The sequence below is a fragment of the Thalassophryne amazonica genome, chromosome 6 (genome assembly GCF_902500255.1).
Source record: "Thalassophryne amazonica chromosome 6, fThaAma1.1, whole genome shotgun sequence".
Taxonomy (NCBI): Eukaryota; Metazoa; Chordata; class Actinopteri; order Batrachoidiformes; family Batrachoididae; genus Thalassophryne; species Thalassophryne amazonica.
The window spans coordinates 4,573,330-4,597,281 of NC_047108.1; the positions used below are offsets into that span (position 1 = coordinate 4,573,330).

Sequence of the window (23,952 nt, forward strand, 5' to 3'; positions counted from 1 at the left end):
CAACCAGCATGTATAACATTTTGCTGCCTTTGTCCTTAAATAAGGGTCACATGTAAGGGAGCAATTAGGGTCACAGAAAGAAAAATGCAGACACTGCTGGTTTTTTGTTGTTTTGACAGCTGAATATTACTTTATTAATTTTATGTAAAGTAATAACAAACTGGATACATTTTTCTTCATGTTTAGATTTGGAATAGAATGCGCAGTGTTCCAAATGCATTTGTGTGTATGGAAATAAAAGCTATTTTCAAGATTTTTAACCTTACTTTTTAAACACGCTATTATTTTTAACACAACTGTAATCTGCCACAGCCAGGTGAAACGTGGATATATATCCCTTGGCCTTCTCCAGCTACTGGAGTCCTCAACAATCAGACACCTTCATGCTGGATCATGCACAGTTAAACAAGCCACATGGCTTGTCAGGTCAGGGACAGTATTAATCCTGCTATTTGTAATACTGTAACCCAGTACAACCTGCCGCATAGTGGCATAACTAACACCCAGCAGGATGACAAACAAGACCTGTCAAAGGGCAGCTGAACTCCTTGAGTCAACGGCCATCGTGCCTTTACAGTGCATCCGGAAAGTTTTCACAGCACTTCACTTTTTCCACATTTTGTTGTGTTACAGCTTTATTAAAAATGGAGTAAATTGATTTTTTTTTCCCCTACTCATAATTCCACTCACAACACCCATAATGACAACATGAAGAAATCACATGTACATAAGTATTCACACCCTTTGCTCAATAGTTTGTTGATGCACTTTTGTCAGTAATTAAAACCTGAAGTCTTTTGAATATGAAGCCACAAGCTTGGTGCTCCTATCGTTGGGCAGTTTTGTCCATTCCTCTTTGCAGCACCTCTCAAGTTCCATCAGGCTGGATGGGGAGCGTCAGTGCACAGACATTTTCAGATCTCTGCAGAGATGTTCAATCAGATTCAGGTCTGGACTCTGACTGGGCCACTCAAGGACATTCACAGAGTTGTCCTGAAGACACTCCTTTGATATCACCAGGCTCAGGGAGGGGCAGTCTTCTGCTGGGACTGGTTGGGGCTGAGGGAGAGAACCAGGAAAAAGACATGCTGTGTGTTTAGGGTCATTGTTCTGCTGAAAGATGAACCTTCACCCCAGTCTGAGGTCAAGAGCGCTCTAGAGCAGGTTTTCATCCAGGATGACTGTGAACATTGCTGCATTTATGTTTTCCCTCAATCCTGACTATTCTCCAAGTTCCTGCCACTGAAAAACATCCCCACAGCATGATGCTGCCACCACCATGCTTCACTGTATGGATGGTGCCTGGTTTCCTCCAAACATGACTCCTGACATTCACCCAAGAGTTCAATCTTTGTCTCATCAGACCAGAGAATTTTGTTTCTCATGGTCTGAGAGTCCTTCAGGTGCCTTCTGGAAACACTCCAGGTGGCTGCCATGGTGCCTTTTAACTAAGGAGTGGCTTCCGTCTGGTCACTCTACAATACAGGCCTGATTGGTTGGATTGCTACAGAGATGGTTGTCCTTCTGGAAGGTTCTCTCTCCATAGAGGAATGCTGGTGCTCTGACAGAGTGACCATCAGGTTCTTGGTCACCCCTTGAATAAGGCCCTTCTCCCCGATCGCTCAGTTTAGACGGGCGGCCAGCTCTAGGAAGAGTCCTGGGTGGATCTGGAACTTCTTCCATTATGGATAATGGAGGCCACTGTGCTCATTGGGACCTTCAAAGTAGCAGAAATGTATTTGTGCCTTGAGACAATCCTGTCTCGGAGGTCTACAGACAATTCCTTTGACTTCATGCTTGGTTTGTTCTCTGACATGTACTCTGACTGTGGGACCTTATATACAGACAGGTGTGTGCATTTCAAATCATGTCCAATCAACTGAATTTACCCCAGGTGGACTCCAATTAGTGAAAACAAGATGCACCTGAGGTCAGTTTTGAGCTTCATGGCAAAGGCTGTCATACACGTAATTTCTTAGTTTGTTTGTTGTTGTTTTTCTTTTTATAAATTTGCAAAAATCTTAAAAAAAGAAAATCAGATCATATAGGGGTGATGTGTGTAGATTTTGAGGAAAAAAATTAATTTACCCCATTTTGGAATAAGGCTTAACATAAAATGTGGAAAAAGTGAGGCCCTGTGAATACTTTCCGGATGCACTGTATATTTTTGTTAGTTTTTGAATGTTTTTATGAATTTTAAGGATACACTGATACCACTTTTTTCCAGAATGAGTACAAGTACAAGTACATACCGTCGATACTGAGTACTGATACGAATACTTAATGATACCATTACAGTTTTATGATGACTTTGAAAACATGTTTTCTTCATCAGTTGTTCCTTACTTTTTGACTGTAACTGCTACCAATATTATTAGCTTTGTTTTTATTTACAAACACGTAAAAAATTGTCTACAACAAATTGTCATTTAACATTAACAGTGCGTTTCTTAACATGACACTGCCAGACATCTCACTGAAATGTAACCTGTGGACTTCAGCACTACAAAATATACAACACCAGGAACAGAACTGAAACTGTCCATCAATAACTTTGTCTGTGAGGACTAAAAGCCTTTTCTGAAAATGTGAGGGACAGATTCATGTTGAGGAAAAGAGCTTCTCTGTGTTATCAGCTGTGAGACCATTTCTGATTTCATCTGCAATGTGTGACACTGAGATAAGGTTAGGTTAGGTTCAGGACGCTTTGTGTGGATTATTTTTCTTCCAGATCATATGATGAATTCCACTGAAACAAATAGGTAAGAGTTTTTATTTACTCTGTGTGGGTGAATTTACAGACAGCATGATGGACAGCATTGATGGATGTATTTCGACTTTTGAGTAAATTACACGAAAGCCTGTAAAAATCCATAAATTAGCCGCATCACTGTTTAAGACACAGTGTTCAAAAGGTATGAAAAAAGTAGCGTCTTATAATCCGGAAATTACGGAGCGTGAAAATCCCACATTGAGAGGTTGACTTCACGCTGCTGTAAATGGGTATTGGGTCACGGAGTATCAGAGACATTTTATGATTACGAGTAAATCAATACGGGATCGGGACGATACCTGATACTGGTATTGGGATTGGTGTATCCCTAATAGATTCTGTTCTTATTTATTTATTTTAATCTGGTGTGTATTTATTTGTGTGGGCACCCTGAGCATGGTTCTGCATCTGGAACTGCAGGTGGTCCTCCAGCCCAGCCCACACTTCATTCCATTGGGGCTTGACGGTGGGACTGGCACTTCAACCACCATAAAAATGTCTCGCACAGCTCCAAGACAAAAGGTAGCACGCATTATTATGGAGGACAGCCATTTGGAGCCTCATGCCCCAAGAAGAAAAAACGTCAACGAGACAAAGGGCCTTGTCTTTGGAGGATGGCAGATGGTGCAATGCTAAGAGGTTTGTCCACTGCATGGTGGTGCCCAGGCCCAAACCTGAGGCAGCTCACGCGGCTGGGCACCTGGAACATCCTTTCATTCAGCAACGATGACCAAATTTTACAAAAATTCTTATAAAGCATCAACTTTTGTCATAAGTTGGTGCCGTTGTTTGTAAGCTTGAATGATGATACTGATCTCAAATTGGGACAGTGATTCAACACAAATGTGGATCAGTACACTTTCAATTTTAGGTTCAAATTTAGGAAAAAAAAGGCAAATTAACCAATTCCACTCAGGCTTTCTAGGTTTGTGGGTGGAATAAAGCGGTTGCTTGCTTCAACTGGCTGGCTGGCTATTTCCTCTGTTTGCCTCACAGAGAGCAGGCTGAGGGGGATGACCACACCTTCTTGCACAGAACAAGCTGGCAACACCTCCTGCACAGAGCAGGAGATGAGAAGGATGCAGTCTGTGGACATGAGCAGCGCTACTCACTGAACTCTCGGTGACTTGTGGAATCAAATATACAATGTATAATCATAGTGTGCACAGTTGTGCCATGTATTCTGCCTAACCATATGGTTCAATACAAATACATGTATTGCGATGCCTCTAGAAGGTGGTGGTGGGACTCACAGCAGATCCAGGTTTTAGCGGTGTGGCTGCAGGTAAAGGCGTTAACACATGTCCACCCTGAAAAAAACAGTGAAATATGTGAACCGTACAACCACAAAAGGGCAGCCTGAATTTCTGGTTGTAAGCAAGGATTTAAATAGTGGTGAAAATAAAAGATGCAAGTCATTTAAACATAACAAAAGGTGAAAAGAAGCATCAGTATTTTTCTTGTCTAAAAGAAAAAAACTAACTAAAACCTTCTCGAATGTTTCTAAAACAGAATCAAAATTTATATGTACAGTCTCCGTCTGCCAGAAGGTGTCGACAATGGGACATCTCTTTTCTCCAACCACATTGTAGTACCAATGCCAAGCCTCTGGGTTGATGGGCTCGCCCACTGTCCCCAACACCTTCAGAGACTCTCGCTTACACCTGGAAAGGAGGAGGAGAAACAAGCACTATCAGACTATCTACTTTCAAGGTTCACGATGTCACAAACGACAAAATAAAGAACATTATTCTCATAATAAAAAGGAAAAAAAAAACAAAAACAAAAGGAGAAAACAAGAGTAGAGGTTCAGGAGGATGAACTCACTTCTGCACTGGCTCACTGCCGTGCTTCATCAGAAGTCTAATGGCGGTGGGAGCTGTGTAGAACTTACTCACATTGTATTTATCCACAATCTGCCACATACGGCTCATGTCTGGGTAAATCGGCAGGCCCTCAAACTGAAACACAGAATAACATCACATTAAAATTGTGTTGTTGTTGGCCCGTGTAAAACATTTGATTTTAACTTTGGTGTAGATTATGCAGAAAAAAAAATGTTGCAGGTAGTCAGAATCTTAATTCTTGGTTGTGATCAAATTGGAGTTTTCTTATATTTTTGACACAAATTAAAACTTTTCTGCAGCTCTGATATGTTTGTTGGATAATCAAGTACATGACTACAGCCATGTTTGGCAATGCAGATATGTCTGCAGGAAAACAAAAGTCCAAGTCCAAGTGCTGCAAACCAGGCAGCAGTTTACAAAAGCATGTGACTTTGAGCATCACGTATGAAAAAGTTTCAGCAGCAGCGGACGTTCACGTGTCAACAGCTTTGATCCACAGAGGTCTGACATATTAAAAACAGAAAACCCAGTGTGATCGCAAATGGCTACATTATTTTCTGAACAACGTTTGTGGCACTGAATCATGAATGAGACAGTCCTTTTGTCTGCATGTGTACGTGTGTGTGTGTGTGTGTGTGTGTGTGTGTCCTACAATACATCCAAACACTGAATGCATTCATCCAGAGTGAATCAGCTGGCGAAAAGGTGAAGCACATGTGTGTGCCTGATCAGAACAGGTGATCAAACCCACATGCATGTGTGACTGACTGCAAGATCCACACAGCACAGCCCAGTGATTAGAAACAGCGCTATCTCTCTCTCTCTCTCCTTTGTTTTTCAAAACCCTTCTCTCTCTCTCAATGCTGAAACAAGAAATGGAATGTTTGGGTTTGCTTGTGAGTTTAAATGGCAATATTCTCTACTTTTTGGGGGGAGGAGGATACACGATACACAAGGACTCTGAACTTTGCGATCTGACGTTCCCAGCCCTGACAAGGAAGCAGTGTGTCCAGCTGTACATCTGGAAACGTGAATGCCGTTTGCTTTTTACCATTTTCAGAACAGAGCACATTTCGACAATGCAAAAAAAAAAAAAAACATAGGCAGGGCTACATGGGACAGTACACATACATTAAAAGCAAACATATGCAGCTGCAAGCAAATCTACGAATGCAACGACACACGATTACACAGGAAAAACACAGAGTATGTGTGCATTTTGGGCGTACTATAAATGTAACACAGCGCAACTCTACATTTGTGCCAGTGTGAAAGGGGCTTTAAGCTTTGATATAAAAGTGCTAGGTCAAGAATAGCGTGTAAATCAGGAGGTAGCCTGTTCCACAGTTCTAGGGCCAGCTGCCGCAAAAAACACGATCATCCCAGAGTTTGTATTTTGATCTCGAAACATCTAAGCAAAGCTGACCAGGCGTTCGTAATGTCCTACTCTAAGTGCAGAGAGTTAAAATATCAGACAGGTAGAAAGGTGCAAAGCCATTAATAGCCTTAAAAACAAACACAGAAATCTAAAGTTAATTCTAAAATGAACTGGAAGCCAGTGGAGTGAGCACAGTACAGGCATAATATGTCCACGTCTAGAAGTGGTCGTAAAAGACTTGCAGCAGCATTCTGCACCACTTGGAGGTGTGCAAGAAACGACTGGTTAATACCAGTATAACGTGCTTTACAACAATCAAGTCTGGAGCTGATGAAAGCATGAATGGCTGTCTGAAGATCACCTCTACTGAGGAAGTGCTTTATTTTAGCCAGAGTTTATCTGTTAATCAAACCTCAAACAGCTGTCAAATATCACCCCCAAATTCTTGACAGCTGGTTTTGCATAATTAGCCAGAGCACCAAAGTTGGTGGTAGAGATGTAAAGGTAATGTAGAGGTAAAGATGGTACCACATTCAGCATGCCAGAACATCCAAACACAATGGTCTCTGAGTTAATAAAAGTTAAGAGACCTGACCAGACAGTATTAAAAAGTGCTTCCAGCAACTCAGCTGGAACAACATCTAAAGGACAACTTGTAGATTTGTGTGTTTCTCTACATCACTAAAGGATGAAACAGAAATGGCTCAAACTGCTCAAGCACAAGGTTTAAAATGCAGAAGGAAGCAGCCACTTATCTACGATATCAACATCCAGAAAATCAGGGGCACTGAAGGTGTTTCAAAGGGCATTCAAGTAAAGTTTGGATTTATTGGTCAACAAATTACACCTTTTCATTTTATTTGCTCTCAAGTTTACTGCAAACTTTAAATTGGTGTAAATGTGTTTGTTTGTCTGTGTGTGTGTGTGTGTGTGTGTGTGTGTGTGTGTGTGTGTGTGTGTGTGTGTGTGTGTGTGTGTGTGTGTGTGTGTGTGTGTGTGTGTGTGTGTGTGTGTGTGTGTGTGTGTGTGTGTGATCCTGAGATAGACTGGCTTCCTGTCCAGGGACTACCCCACCTTTTGACCTGTGACTGATGGGAAAGGCTGCAGCTCTCCCGTGACCTTTAACAGGAAGAAGCGGGTATAGAAAATGAATGTTCGGTTTTAAGTCTGTTGTGGACCATGTTTTCCTTGACCTTTGACCAAACTACTCCAAAATCTAATCACCTCTCGATGTCTAAGTAGCATCTCCCTTCCTTTCATTCGGAGTCGCCAAAGCAGATCTGAGGTGGATCTACATGTTGGCAGAGGTTTTAAAACCGGACACCCTTCCTGACACAAATCCTTGTTGAAGAATAGGCAGGGTGGGTTTGAACCAGAAACCTTCCGCACTAGAAACAAGTGCACTTAATGGCATGACTACCACAAGTAACAGTCCCATTAGATTTGTAGGAAATCCATTCAGCTGTTTTTGAGGTATCTTGTCCACAGACACAGACTATCACACCCCTTGGACTTTATTACAGGTGTAAACTATTTAAAATAGTAACTGAACAAATTAATATTTTGATCTGATGTCCAATGCATAAATTATTTCAGTTCACTTTCAGTTTGTAGACAACCAAATTAGTCCCTTGGCCCCCACTCACCAGGACACTAGTGGCCCCGTTAGCCAGTGGGCCGTAGACGATGTATGAGTGTCCAGTAATCCAACCAATATCTGCTGTGCACCAGTAGACATCGTTGGGCTGGTAGTCAAACACCAACTTGAAGGTGGTGGCGGTGTACAGCATGTAGCCGCTGACCGTGTGAAGAACACCCTGGAAATGTGAGGAGAGAGTGAGGTGGGCAGTGGCAGGTGAGGAAAATCTCTAAATGTTTTGACAAGTCGCTGTTATCCTGCCAAGTCTGTCTGTAGCTATAGATTTAGTGTGGCTGCCAGTTTTAATCTGGTGTTCTGCACCTTTGGTTTGCCGGTTGAGCCGCTGGTGTAAAGGATGAAGAGAGGGTCTTCTGAGTCACACCACTCAGGTTCACATTCATCTGACACTCCACGCACCAGCGTGTGCCAACACAGGTCCACTTCTTTGTTCCATGGGACCTGGTTTTAAACAAAGACAGGCGCAAGACGTGCACATCAACACACGTGCACACAGGAGCAAAGACACAAACATCATGTTCTGATTATCTACAGAAATAAATGCAAAAGAACCAATTGTGTAAAATCAGAAAATTTAAATCAAAAGTCCAAAGTTAATGAGCAAAAGAAAAAAAACTGCAGAATTGTGCAAGTCATACAAAGACCAAAGGTACCACGGACACTTTTATTGGTACCTTCACTAGTTGGTTGCAAAAACCTTAACAATAAAACAATGACACCTTTAAATGTTTTTTGGATCTATCTGCTGGTAGTTTCTACCACCTTCCATTTACCTGAATTCAACCTCTTAAGTTTGTGTGAGTCCTTTTAACAACAGCAGATTTTAGCTCTCGCCGTATGTTTTCATTCAATGGTTTAAAGTTCAATGTTAACTTTTCAAATACTCTTATGTGCTGTTGGATTAGTTATTTCGTTTGTTGTCTTACTGGAAAATCAGAGACTTTGTCTTCATACCTATTGTTCTGACCATGGGCAACACATCCAACATGACTTGGTAAACTTCAAGTTTTTGATACATTCAATGCCTCCAGTAACAATTAGCTCAGCAGCCCCACAGCGTGACAGAACCTACTCTGTGTTTGACTCTGGGTCGGTGTTGTTTTCTTTATGGGCTTCATGTTGTCTCCTATCAGCAACCTGAAAGAGCTCTACTCTGGTTTCATGTGCCCATAGAACATTTAACCCGGACACTCCGTGGCTTATCTTTGAAGATTTTTGTGCCTTTCTGTCAGCATCTGTGTCCTCCTTCGACTTCAACCATAGTTGAAGTCATACACCATAGTTTTGCATGTACACATTGGTACCGCCTGCAGCAAGAATGGCTGGTCTTTGTCAAGTAACCAAGCCTTTTGAAGTCACCCAGGACTCACAGGTTTGAAAAGTGACGTGCCATTCAACAGGATAGATGATGACATGTTTGCCCAAACACCTTAAACCCCTGTGATGTAAATCAAGACTGATCAAAGAACATTTTCTACACCCAGTTCCTCACCTGTTCAGCTGATCTGTAAAATACCAGCCTCCGTATAACAGAGTCTCTCTCATTTCTTGCTTTGATCATTTCACTGTGGCTCTTTCTTCAATCTTTTTCAGCTTTCTCTTCTGCACCTCTTCGCTCTTACTTTTCATCCATTTTTTTCCTCTTTCAAGCTCTGCATTTTTAACTTTCCATCTGTTGAGAATTTATTTCTATTTATTTAAGTTTTTGCAAACATGCCGCCTCGTTTATCAAATTTACCGTTTACTTGTCAAACAGCTTCTGATTAAGGTCTCCAGATTAAGTTTCCCATCTTTAACATGCATATCTCTGGTAAATAAAATGCCAAATGAGTCGACTACTCTAAACAAATAAAGAATTTTGAAAATATTGATATACTGTCTTTTATTTTGGTACAATATGCCTGGAGAAATTAAGTCACTGACATGAGGAAATTAGCTTGATTTTATCTGCCACTAATTAAACGCTTATTAGCCTGTGAGAAATGTTGACTTCAGTAACGCCACTTTAGGGACCGCCCCCTCAGACGCATTTATTATTTTCATTTAAACTAATTTTTTGAAGTTCAAAATCGCTCTTTTTTAGAACTATTACAGAGAATACGTCAAAATGATTTGGTGTGTTTTTAGAAGGTCCAGCAATACCAATTATGATTTTTATGAGTTGTCCATCACAGTAAATTCTGCAAAAATCACCAGTGTTAAATTAACACTGTTAAATTCAGACTGCCAGCGTACATGTGGTCCTACACTGACCCAGTATGGGGCCACATGTACACTGTCAGTGTTAATTTAACACTAGTGATTTTGCTGTGAGTGTTCCCATGCTTAAGATTTTTGAGGTTGAAGTGGAAGCTTTTGTACACACCTCCCAGAAAGAGTGGAGAAACTGCAGCTGGCACAAAGCTGCTCGGCTCTATTCCTTCGATTCAATTCATGTGGCCAGCAGAACTAAGCGTGCTGCCTGTTCCAAAAGCCTGGAATGGGAGGAGTTTTTGTTTTTTGGCTGCTGTCACAGAAATTAAATGTCTCTTTTTCACGCTCCACAGGTAGCCATGACGTGGACACCAGACCAGTCCCCAGCTGTTTAACAGTGTTGTCTTACCGGATCAATGACTGGGGACGATCGACGATACATCTATACTGACCATCATGTGTTCATACAATTTGGAGGTTTTGAAAGCAGATAACAACTTTGTTGATCGGAGCAGCAGCAATTCTACATGGCTGCTGTGTGCAAACAGGGGAGGAGAACTCAGTGGGATGCATCTCTCAGGGTATGTATTTATTAATATTTTGTGCTTATTTTAGCTTGTTTGTTTTTTGTTTTTTTGTTTTTTTCAGAATACAAAAAGCAACCCGGCTTAACTTACTGGCATAAGTCAAAGCATGAAACTGTAACTGGACACAGGTGCATGACCGTCACTCAGCTAAAAATCTGTTCAAAATGTTACGTAATGATTATGGATAAAAATGACTGAATTTGTCTTGCATTTTCTGATGCACTCTGGCTTATTTTAGCTTTATCAACTGTATCAGGGCCCGCACAAGTTAAAATGGAAGAAATGATTCATAATCTGGTATGTAATTTTTTTTTTAAAGGAATTGTTGACTGGAGTGAGATCTGTCCATTAACGTTGTGCAAGTTTCTAAATTTAAAAAGGTTTCCCTTTTTCAATTATTCATTTTTAGTCTTTTTTTTTTTTTAAATACAAAAAGTTTTTTCTCTTTTTTTATTTGTTTCTTTGTTTTTTAAACCACCAGATTATTCCAACAGGAAGAACTCTTAGAGACAATAATTTTTCACTCTGTGGTCTTCTTGAAGTGACGACCAGCACCATCTCCAGTTTAACTGTGATGTCAAGCAATCAACTTGGCACAGCTGACATCTCTACACTGTGTCACAACGTCCCCCCCTCCAGTGGTCTACCGGAGTCCCAGATGAGAACTGGCCGGGTTCCCAAAGAGCAACCAAATCAAACGACCACACTGCAGAGAACAACATCTTCCTACGAGAGATCTTCTGACAACCCGTCAAAGTAAACAGCTGGGTTCTTAACTCCAGCCCTGCCGGTCATCTACAGTAGTGTTCAGAATAATAGTAGTATATGTGACTAAAAAGATTAATCCAGGTTTTGAGTATATTTCTTATTGTTACATGGGAAACAAGGTACCAGTAGATTCAGTAGATTCTCACAAATTCAACAAGACCAAGCATTCATGATATGCACACTCTTAAGGCTATGAAATTGGTCTATTAGTTAAAAAAAGTAGAAAAGGGGGTGTTCACAATAATAGTAGTGTGGCATTCAGTCAGTGAGTTTGTCAATTTTGTGGAACAAACATGTGTGAATCAAGTGTCCCCTATTTAAGGATGAAGCCAGCACCTGTTGAACATGCTTTTCTCTTTGAAAGCCTGAGGAAAATGGGACGTTCAAGACATTGTTCAGAAGAACAGCGTAGTTTGATTAAAAAGTTGATTGGAGAGGGGGAAACTTATACGCAGGTGCAAAAAATTATAGGCTGTTCATCTACAATGATCTCCAATGCTTTAAAATGGACAAAAAAAACTAGAGATGCGTGGAAGAAAATGGAAAACAACCATCAAAATGGATAAAAGAATAACCAGAATGGCAAAGGCTCACCCACTGATCAGCTCCAGGATGATCAAAGACAGTCTGGAGTTACCTGTAAGTGCTGTGACAGTTAGAAGGCGCCTGTGTGAAGCTAATTTATTTGGAAGAATCCCCCGCAAAGTCCCTCTGTTAAATAAAAGACGTGCAGAAGAGGTTAGCATCATGATATGGGCATGTTTCTCCTACTATGGTGTTGGGCCTATATATCGCATACCAGGTATCATGAATCAATTTGGATATGTCAGAATACTTGAGGTCATGTTGCCTTATGTTGAAGAGGACATGCCCTTGAAATTGGTGTTTCAACAAGACAATGACCCCAAGCACACTAGTAAATGAGCAAAATCTTGGTTCCAAACCAACAAAATTAATGCCTCGTAGATGTGAAGAAATCATGAAAAACTGTGGTTATACAACTAAATACTAGTTTAGTGATTCACAGGATTGCTAAAAAAGCAGTTTGAACATAGGTTTTGAGTTTGTAGTGTCAACAGCAGATGCTACTATTATTGTGAACATCCCCTTTTCTACTTTTTTTTTTTTTTTTTTACTAATAGCCCAATTTCATAGCTTTAAGAGTGTGCATATCATGAATGCTTGGTCTTGTTGGATTTGTGAGAATCTACTGAATCTACTGGTACCTTGTTTCCCATGTAACAATAAGAAATATACTCAAAACCTGGATTAATCTTTTTAGTCACATAGCACTACTATTATTCTGAACACTACTGTATATATAGCATGCATGTATTACGCTTTGTGCCGATCCTCGAAATATCGGCTCCCGAAGACACTTTCATTGCCGGTCTGCTGTATTTAGTGTTTGGGAGGTACCTACAAAGCAAGTGTAATAACCAGTGAACGCTAAGGACTAGCTGAATCTCGAACCCCATGTATACAATCAGACACACCTCCGGGTGTAATGCTCATTTTGTTGTGGTAAAACAAGTCTCTTCTCCAATATAGAGGGAGTTGTCCGACCGCGTACATCAGAAAAAAGAAAGTGACTGAATCATAGCAGCGACTGCACATACCATTATTGGTGAAGATAGCATACTTGACAACTCTGAACTGGAGAATAGCGAATTATTCAGGGACATCTTTATGATAGAGGATTCTGATAATGATTTCTTGGGTTTCGAGTGAGATGACGACAAACTGGAGCCTGCAGAAGTCAAAGGTGTCCAATGGACGAATACCAAATTTAGAGCCGAAAAGCCCGCAGTTCACGATGGAGCCTACCAAAGGCTCATGGAGAGGAGAGCTGCCGGAGATGAGGACACTGGTTATCCAGTTTTCATTGAGTACCATCTGATTCCAAACCCCCAACAGCCCTTTTCAGGGCCACCCAAAGCCACAACAGAATTGCAAAGTCCTTGCCAACTACACTGAACAAAAATAGAAATGCAACATTGTTTTTTTGCTCCCATTTTTCATGAGCTGAACTCAGATGTAAAACATTTTCTTTGTACATAAAAGACCAATTTCTCTCAAATATTGTTCACAAATCTGTCTAAATCTGTGTTAGTGAGCACTTTGCTGAGATAATCTCACCTCACAGGTGTGAGATATCAAGATGCTGATTAGACAGCACAATTATTGCACAGGTGTGCCTTAGGCTGAAGAATTAAAGGCCACTCTGAAATGTGCCATTTTGGTTTATTGGGGAGGCCTGGGGGGGATCAGAAAACCAGTCAGTATCTGGTGTGACCACCATTTGCCTCATACAGTGCAGCACATCTCCTTCACATAGAGTTGATCAGCAGCCAGATGTCATCGAATGTGAGCATTTGCCCACTCGAGTCGGTTACGACGACTAACTGCAGTCAGGTCGATAGCCCAATGAGGACAACAAGCATGCAGATGAGCTTCCCTGAGATGATTTTTAACAGTTTGTGCAGAAATTCTTTGGTTCTGCAAACCGACCATTGCAGCAGCTGTCCAAGTGGCTGGTCTCAGACTATCTTGGAGGTGAACAGGCTGGATGTGGAGGTCCTGGGCTGTTGTAGTTAGACATGGTCTGCAGTTGTGAGGCCAGCTGGATGTACTGCCAAATTCTCTGAAACACCTTTGGTGATGGCTTATGGTAGAGAAATGAACATTCAATTCACGGGCAACAGCTCTGGTGGACATTCCCACAGTCAGCCACACTCCCTCACAACATATGACATCTGTGGCACTGTGCTGTGTGATAAAAGTGAACATTTTAGAGTGGCCTTTTATTGCGGCCAGCCTAAGGCACAGCTGTGCAATAATTATGCTGTCTAATCAGGATTTTGATATGCCACACCTGTGAGGTGGGATGGATTATCGGGGATGGATTATTTAGTCTTTTGTGTATATAGAAAAGCAAAATCAAAAGTGTTGCATTTATAGTTTTGTTCAATACTTGGTTGAATAAGGACATCAATCATAACTCAGGAAAGTATTTTTCAAAAGGGTAAGTCATAATGTTTTATATATGTATGATGGTTCATCATTTTCACCGCATCAGGATAATTGTTCTATTGCACTATACATTCTTTTTTCTACTGATTTATTATGACTGTCATATAGGTATTGTGTCTTACACTGGGGAGATTTGGCTGTTTTCACTGCACATGAAGTTTCACTTTGTTGTAATATGGCCTGGCATACAGGCAGGCTGGGGAAGCTTGACATGCTGGCATGGGGAAGGTGGCCTACTGATAGACACTGCAGCAGCACTAGAGTTAATAATCACACTGTATTTTACTGTATTGTATTCACACTGCAATGAACACTACCATCTACTGGCCAGTAGATGGCAGTGTTTATGGCAGTATGAACAGCATTTCCCGCCACACATTTGCTAAAAGTGCTGAATCCACTTAATAAAGTGAATTTTCAGTTTTCAAAATGCCTTTTTTTACAGATGAAAAAAAATGACATATTTACAAATACAGATTTATTTGTAAAAATCCACCAAACATTGCAGTAACGTGTTATACTGATCAACCAACCACTCATGTCAGGAAACTAATTTACCCATAATTCATTGCGGCATGTGTGTCTAAATGCTAAAACCTTCAAAATTAGTGCATTACTTTAAAACTAAAACATATAGCTGATATTTTTACTTTGTAAAACAGACGTGACATTAATTTCAATAACTTGTCCGGAATTAGTTTAAAATTTTAACCATAAGTCAAAACTGTCTGCCTTTGCATGACTTGTGTGTTATGCCGGCGAGTCTGTATGGTATGAAGAGAAATTATCTTCCCCCCTTCTTCTTTTCACTCTTCTCTTTCCTTTCTTTATGGTCACCAGGTCTGTTTTTCGGAGAGAAGGCTGATCTGAGACAGAAGCACTGGCAAATTGTTGTGTCAGTAGCTGCTACTGTACTGAAATCAATACTGAAGGTTAACGGTTAACCTTTTATCTGTAACGTCCACTAAATATTTTAGGGTTTTATCAGTTTAGCTTTATAAAAGCTAAATTTTCAGTTAGCGGATTAACAGTTATCGAAGCTAACTTTGTGGTTAACTGTGCCCACCACTGGTTTTGCGCCACAATCTGCTCCAAACTTCATAGACATTTCTCCCAGTTTCTTCTCAGCACGACATTCTGGAAGCATCTTTAACGCCTCGCCGGTAAAACTCAAATTGCGACCGTAAAATCCAGCATGAACGGCCGCAAATCATCAGACACAAAAGGTTATTCCCATTCTAATCCAATTCCATTGTTTGCACGGTTTATTTTCCTGTTAAGTAATTTGGTCCGCAAATTGTTGTGAAAGGGTGTGGTCGGCTTGTCAGAGCTTACTGTCACAACAGCATCTTCATGCCAAACTGCAAATTCTGTGAGCAGACCCACAGATTTCTCCATCTCATCAGCTGCAATAAGTTGAATCCATGGTAAATCCAATCAATCAATCTAGTTAAATCCATTAAATCCACGCATTTCAGCATCATAGTCCCTGCACTAGTTTCTGTCGCTCTCAGCTGACAGCGTCATTAGTAACGCCTGCGCAGCAACGCGGTCAGGGGGCGGAGTGGCACATCAAATGTGAAACGGTTTTAATATTTTGCCACCATCCATGTGATATTTTATGGTCTGAAATCTCACACGACTAACCAATCAGATTTGCTGAGAAAAACGTCATTGGATTAGAAAAAGTTTTATGACTGTGAAATGACCTGATAACTTTATGAACCACAGAAGAGTTATGTTTTTGTTTTTTTGTTTTTTGATAAAAGCACTTCTGATGCTGACAGCTCTCTTCACTTCTTTGAAGAAGAAAGCAGAACCAATCAGTTTTTGAATGCAGGAAACCAATCATTCATTGGTTAATACAGGTCATGTGACAACTGACAACGAAGCACAAATGAGCCTTATTTATTATGCATTTTCTTCGTGGAACTTATTTAAAATAATCAAAAAGGTGTCAATAAAAGTGTCCAGTATACAGACATAAAATGACTGTCTGTGTCTTGTATTTTCTTTTTTATTGTCATTGTTGCTGTTCAATAACTTTGGACAATTACATATTTTATACAAAATCTTTTTACATTTATTTCTGAAACCATTTTTAAAATCAGTGATGCCAATAACTGTAATAAGAACTACATTGTATATGTAAATATATACATATACAAAGGCGTGTGTTCATTCATGCACCAAGGACTAAATCCTCTCAAGCCAAAGACAGAAGCCCGATTCCTCCTGAGTTGTTATGTGAAGAGAAGTGAACAGTTATGTCAGTAGGAAAAGCACAACAGCGTCATGTTCAGCTGTGCACAAAAGGCATTTTAGACACTCAGATCTTTTAAACACTACTGTAAGAGGTCAGAGTGCACACCACAAAGAGTATTAAGAAAAGACACAAAAAGAGAAAATCTGTATTAATCCATATCACACATGGAATTCACATTTTATTTCCATGATTTTTAGACTATACAGAAAATGTTTGAGAACATGAATAACTTCTTTCCTCTGGCCTTGTTTTCTACTACCATTTAGCATTTACGTTCTGCTGAATGATTGCGATACTGGATTATAAAATAACACTTCATCATTAATAACATTCTGATGACACAAAAACCACAATAATTTGAAAATATGACCTTTAAAAACTAATAATTTAAGAAATAATGCAAAATGGATATGAAAGCATTTTAAAGTCTACTTCTTCCTTCTCACCCAAGGAAAGACACTTGTCATGTTCACAAAAATTAGCCTGCATGGATAAAAATCATAGAAATAATAAGCTGCTGTTACCGAGTAAAAATAATAAATCTGCCACAGAAATTCTTGGAATTCTGCAAAACATTTACAGGTTCAACAATTAATAAAACACATCTAAATATACTTCCAATTGAATGTTTTCTTTTTTCAAACTTTATTCTTTTTACCCTTCAGCAGTTAGATGCAAATTCAGCTTGCTGATGAAATCCTCCTTCAAAAAGCAAAAACAAAGTTATGTGGAGTTTAGTGGAGGAAGGAGCACATGGAAATACCTGCGGAACAGGACGTGTTTTCTTTACTCTCACTGTCTGTTTTTCCTGTTGGGTGGAAGGAAGGAAAGAAAGGAAAAGTAGGAGGACTTGAAGTTAATATGAAGGAGGGGTTAATTAAAATAAAACAACAAACAAAGAAAAGAAAAAACCCCAGAACATAAATGTGGTGAAAACGGGGCTGACAATGTAAATATAAAGTTGTGACACTAAGCAGATGGTTGTTGATTTTACAAACTGTAGACATAACGGGGCCAGTTTCACTGAACACAAATCCATCTATTTACCAATTAACACTTGTAGTTGTTTTAGTACAGTTAATTCTAACCCATGGTAGTGCATGATGCAACAAATCAATTATATGTATTCCATGAGCCAAACAGGTTTTCGGTTCCACTTAAGGGGACTAAACGACAATTCAGCCTAAGGAAACCATGGCCTACACAAAAATATGATGGCCATGTAAGGGTCAATGAAGTATTACACAGGGGTCAAAACTGAAAAATCCTCCAATCATACTGAAAAGTATTCCACATATTGTCCAATCATAAAGATTCCAAAAAGGTATAGTTTGAACTATCTATGACTGGATGTTACAGAGTTGGACCTCACTCACAACTAGGGAGGGGTATTGATAAGACTGTAATCGATATCAATAAACCCTACATACCAGCCCAGGCTCTGCGTTCTCAGGGTGCAGGACCACTTTGTATCCCTAGGGTGAATAAAAACTCTGCGGATCACAGAGCTTTCTCTTATTGTGCCCCTGTTCTGTGGAATGATCTCCCTGCATTAATAAAACAGTCAGATTCTGTTAAGACTTTCAAGTCCAGACTTAAGATGCACTTATTTTCCCTTTCGTATGGCTAGCATACTCGCATAGCATGTTTCTATGCTTTTTATTCTTTTAAATTCATTTTATTAGGAAACGGAGCAGGTCGCAGCCTTAACTTTATCTAAAGTCTGGGTGTTTTAGTGAAGCTTAGGGCTAGTAGCCGGCGATCAACTTAGTATTTGTTCTGTTTTTCTTGTTTAATGCTGAAAAGATTTACTGTATTTGTTGTCTTCCCAATGTCTCATTCTGTTTTTTTTAACTCTGAGGTGCGGCTCCATCCAGACATGGGTGCGGTGATTGCTTCTGCTACCCTCTGTCCTGTGCACCAGCAAAATTTCTGTATATTCATTTTGTAAATTGTTTTGTAAATTGTGTCGGTAGCATGGCCCAAGCAGAGGGTCGCCACTTTGAGTCTGGTCTACTCCAGGTTTCTTCCTCAAATCATCAGAGCGAGTTTTTTTTTTTTGCTTGCTCTGGGGGTTGGTAAGTTTAGACTTTACTTGTGTGAAGCGCCTTGAGGAAACTTTGTTGTGATTTGGCGCTATATAAATGAAAATAAATTGAAACTTGAACTGAAACTGAAATCATTGCCATTATCAATTCCGCTTATCGATACGATTCCTTATCAATTCCCTTATCAATACCTCCTGTGAATTTTCTGTGTACTAAAAGTCGGCTTTATAGGTTTTCTATGTCAACATTTTATTGAGTCTTAAAGTAAATAAATATGAAATTGGTCACTGGATCCTTGATCTCTGGATATAAATGGGTGATTCTTAGACTACGGGCACTTATTATGTCCTTTGATCATATTGTATGAAAAACAGAAAAAAGGGGCAAATTTCACACTTTTATAGTTATCTTTACAATGAAAGTGTTTTAAGAAATTTGTTCTAGTAGTCTATGATGACTTTTTCACCTTTTTTCAGCATCATTATATGCAAATATTGCCGTTTTGTGCTTGTCCCACACCCAGACTTTTGATCTTCAATGATAAAAATGAATGATAAAGAAACATTTTTTCTAATGTTTTAAAATATCTCTGAATAAAATATCAGTAAAATAATCAAAACATGATTGGGGTATTCAATGTCATACAACTGTTGTGATTTTTTTTAAACAAAATGTAGTTGTCCCACACTATTGCCGTAATTTCCACCACAACACTGTAATGTCCCTTTAAACAGTTTGTATGAAAGATTGTTTGGGTAGTTGACATCAGAGCACAAGGAAATAGCGCCAAATCACAAACAGTTGCCCCAAGGTGCTTTATATTGTAAGGCAATGGTGTGGTGGAAATTACATTTACAAGCCCAACAGTGCCCGTAGTTAAAGAATCACCCCAATAGAAATAAACACAATCTGTAGTTTTGTCAAAAGCATTTCCTTTCAGACATTAATGGCACAAACGCAACTCCATACCTCTGAGCTGAGTCAGCCAGCTACACTGCGCATCAAAACACGGACGACGTCGCATTTTGGAAGAAAAAAAATGTTTTAGTTTGTTGTCTGTATTACAACATTTGGAAAGAGGTGTCATTTTATTTATCATGTCTCTTGCTTGCCTCTACTGGTGGTTGGCTCTCACTGCGGTATTGTATCACTTCCTGTTCCGGAGCACAGCAGTGTTTTTCTGTATCTGTTAGCTGTTTAATCTGCGCAGTTAGATTGATCTAGTTATCTAGATTACGATTTGTTTCCCAGTGTAATCTTCACGTGCCTTAACTGAAGCACTCCTTCTGCTGAATCACCTCTAAATTATTTACACATTATTCACTTTGCGTGTTTTTAAGAATCCGCTAGCTTAGCGCAGCTACTAGCTCTTAGCCGATTTAGCATGGCGGCTTCTCCTGTCTCTCCCGCACTTTTCTGCTCTGGGTGTGAAATGTTTAGTTATTCCTCGGCCTCCTTTAGCAGTAACGGTACTTGTAATAAGTGTAGCTTATTCGTAGCTTTGGAGGCCAGGCTGGGCGAATTGGAGACTCGGCTCCGCACCGTGGAAAATTCTACAGCTAGCCAGGCCCCTGTAGTCGGTGCGGACCAAGGTAGCTTAGCCGCCGTTAGTTCCCCTCTGGCAGATCCCGAGCAGCCGGGAAAGCAGGCCGACTGGGTGACTGTGAGGAGGAAGCGTAGTTCTAAACAGAAGCCCCATGTACACCGCCAACCCGTTCACATTTCTAACCGTTTTTCCCCACTCGGCGACACACCCGCCGAGGATCAAACTCTGGTTATTGGCGACTCTGTTTTGAGAAATGTGAAGTTAGCGACACCAGCAACCATAGTCAATTGTCTTCCGGGGGCCAGAGCAGGCGACATTGAAGGAAATTTGAAACTGCTGGCTAAGGCTAAGCGTAAATTTGGTAAGATTGTAATTCACGTCGGCAGTAATGACGCCCAGTTACGCCAATCGGAGGTCACTAAAATTAACATTGAATCGGTGTGTAACTTTGCAAAAACAATGTCGGACTCTGTAGTTTTCTCTGGGCCCCTCCCCAATCGGACCGGGAGTGACATGTTTAGCCGCATGTTCTCCTTGAATTGCTGGCTGTCTGAGTGGTGTCCAAAAAATGAGGTGGGCTTAATAGATAATTGGCAAAGCTTCTGGGGAAAACCTGGTCTTGTTAGGAGAGACGGCATCCATCCCACTTTGGATGGAGCAGCTCTCATTTCTAGAAATCTGGCCAATTTTCTTAAATCCTCCAAACCGTGACTATCCAGGGTTGGGACCAGGAAGCAGAGTTGTAGTCTTACACACCTCTCTGCAGCTTCTCTCCCCCTGCCATTCCCTCATTACCCCATCCCCGTAGAGACGGTGCCTGCTCCCAGACCACCAATAACCAGCAAAAATCTATTTGAGCATAAAAATTCAAAAAGAAAAAATAATATAGCACCTTCAACTGCACCACAGACTAAAACAGTTAAATGTGGTCTATTAAACATTAGGTCTCTCTCTTCTAAGTCCCTGTTGGTAAATGATATAATAATTGATCAACATATTGATTTATTCTGCCTTACAGAAACCTGGTTACAGCAGGATGAATATGTTAGTTTAAATGAGTCAACACCCCCGAGTCACACTAACTGTCAGAATGCTCGTAGCACGGGCCGGGGCGGAGGATTAGCAGCAATCTTCCATTCCAGCTTATTAATTAATCAAAAACCCAGACAGAGCTTTAATTCATTTGAAAGCTTGACTCTTAGTCTTGTCCATCCAAATTGGAAGTCCCAAAAACCAGTTTTATTTATTTATCTATCGTCCACCTGGTCGTTACTGTGAGTTTCTCTGTGAATTTTCAGACCTTTTGTCTGACTTAGTGCTTAGCTCAGATAAGATAATTATAGTGGGCGATTTTAACATCCACACAGATGCTGAGAATGACAGCCTCAACACTGCATTTAATCTATTATTAGACTCTATTGGCTTTGCTCAAAATGTAAATGAGTCCACCCACCACTTTAATCATATCTTAGATCTTGTTCTGACTTATGGTATGGAAATAGAAGACTTAACAGAATTCCCTGAAAACTCCCTTCTGTCTGATCATTTCTTAATAACATTTACATTTACTCTGATGGACTACCAGCAGTGGGGAATAAGTTTCATTACACTAGAAGTCTTTCAGAAAGCGCTGTAACTAGGTTTAAGGATATGATTCCTTCTTTATGTTCTCTAATGCCATATAACAACACAGTGCAGAGTAGCTACCTAAACTCTGTAAGTGAGATAGAGTATCTCGTCAATAGTTTTACATCCTCATTGAAGACAACTTTGGATGCTGTAGCTCCTCTGAAAAAGAGAGCTTTAAATCAGAAGTGCCTGACTCCGTGGTATAACTCACAAACTCGTAGCTTAAAGCAGATAACCCGTAAGTTGGAGAGGAAATGGCGTCTCACTAATTTAGAAGATCTTCACTTAGCCTGGAAAAAGAGTCTGTTGCTCTATAAAAAAGCCCTCCGTAAAGCTAGGACATCTTTCTACTCATCACTAATTGAAGAAAATAAGAACAACCCCAGGTTTCTTTTCAGCACTGTAGCCAGGCTGACAAAGAGTCAGAGCTCTATTGAGCTGAGTATTCCATTAACTTTAACTAGTAATGACTTCATGACTTTCTTTGCTAACAAAATTTTAACTATTAGAGAAAAAATTACTCATAACCATCCCAAAGACGTATCGTTATCTTTGGCTGCTTTCAGTGATGCCGGTATTTGGTTAGACTCTTTCTCTCCGATTGTTCTGTCTGAGTTATTTTCATTAGTTACTTCATCCAAACCATCAACATGTTTATTAGACCCCATTCCTACCAGGCTGCTCAAGGAAGCCCTACCATTATTTAATGCTTCGATCTTAAATATGATCAATCTATCTTTGTTAGTTGGCTATGTACCACAGGCTTTTAAGGTGGCAGTAATTAAACCATTACTTAAAAAGCCATCACTTGACCCAGCTATCTTAGCTAATTATAGGCCAATCTCCAACCTTCCTTTTCTCTCAAAAATTCTTGAAAGGGTAGTTGTAAAACAGCTAACTGATCATCTGCAGAGGAATGGTCTATTTGAAGAGTTTCAGTCAGGTTTTAGAATTCATCATAGTACAGAAACAGCATTAGTGAAGGTTACAAATGATCTTCTTATGGCCTCGGACAGTGGACTCATCTCTGTGCTTGTTCTGTTAGACCTCAGTGCTGCTTTTGATACTGTTGACCATAAAATTTTATTACAGAGATTAGAGCATACCATAGGTATTAAAGGCACTGCGCTGCGGTGGTTTGAATCATATTTGTCTAATAGATTACAATTTGTTCATGTAAATGGGGAATCTTCTTCACAGACTAAAGTTAATTATGGAGTTCCACAAGGTTCTGTGCTAGGACCAATTTTATTCACTTTATATATGCTTCCCTTAGGCAGTATTATTAGACGGTATTGCTTAAATTTTCATTGTTACGCAGATGATACCCAGCTTTATCTATCCATGAAGCCAGAGGACACACACCAATTAGCTAAACTGCAGGATTGTCTTACAGACATAAAGACATGGATGACCTCTAATTTCCTGCTTTTAAACTCAGATAAAACTGACGTTATTGTACTTGGCCCCACAAATCTTAGAAACATGGTGTCTAACCAGATCCTTACTCTGGATGGCATTACCCTGACCTCTAGTAATACTGTGAGAAATCTTGGAGTCATTTTTGATCAGGATATGTCATTCAAAGCGCATATTAAACAAATATGTAGGACTGCTTTTTTGCATTTACGCAATATCTCTAAAATTAGAAAGGTCTTGTCTCAGAGTGATGCTGAAAAACTAATTCATGCATTTATTTCCTCTAGGCTGGACTATTGTAATTCATTATTATCAGGTTGTCCTAAAAGTTCCCTAAAAAGCCTTCAGTTAATTCAAAATGCTGCAGCTAGAGTACTGACGGGGACTAGAAGGAGAGAGCATATCTCACCCATATTGGCCTCTCTTCATTGGCTTCCTGTTAATTCTAGAATAGAATTTAAAATTCTTCTTCTTACTTATAAGGTTTTGAATAATCAGGTCCCATCTTATCTTAGGGACCTCGTAGTACCATATCACCCCAATAGAGCGCTTCGCTCTCAGACTGCAGGCTTACTTGTAGTTCCTAGGGTTTGTAAGAGTAGAATGGGAGGCAGAGCCTTCAGCTTTCAGGCTCCTCTCCTGTGGAACCAGCTCCCAATTCAGATCAGGGAGACAGACACCCTCTCTACTTTTAAGATTAGGCTTAAAACTTTCCTTTTTGCTAAAGCTTATACTTAGGGCCGGATCAGGTGACCCTGAACCATCCCTTAGTTATGCTGCTATAGACGTAGACTGCTGGGGGGTTCCC

The 23,952-nt window shown here is 40.1% G+C and overlaps 1 protein-coding gene across 1 annotated transcript in view; it reads right to left on the reverse strand.

The window, feature by feature from the left end:
• Nucleotides 1-23,952, reverse strand: part of LOC117513133 (acetyl-coenzyme A synthetase, cytoplasmic-like) — a 75,180-nt gene that overhangs the window by 12,377 nt on the left and 38,851 nt on the right. The window contains 6 exon segments of the mRNA XM_034173467.1: nucleotides 4,027-4,083; nucleotides 4,305-4,437; nucleotides 4,601-4,734; nucleotides 7,645-7,815; nucleotides 7,959-8,096; nucleotides 17,266-17,310. Coding sequence (XP_034029358.1) covers nucleotides 4,027-4,083; nucleotides 4,305-4,437; nucleotides 4,601-4,734; nucleotides 7,645-7,815; nucleotides 7,959-8,096; nucleotides 17,266-17,310 — 678 coding nt within the window.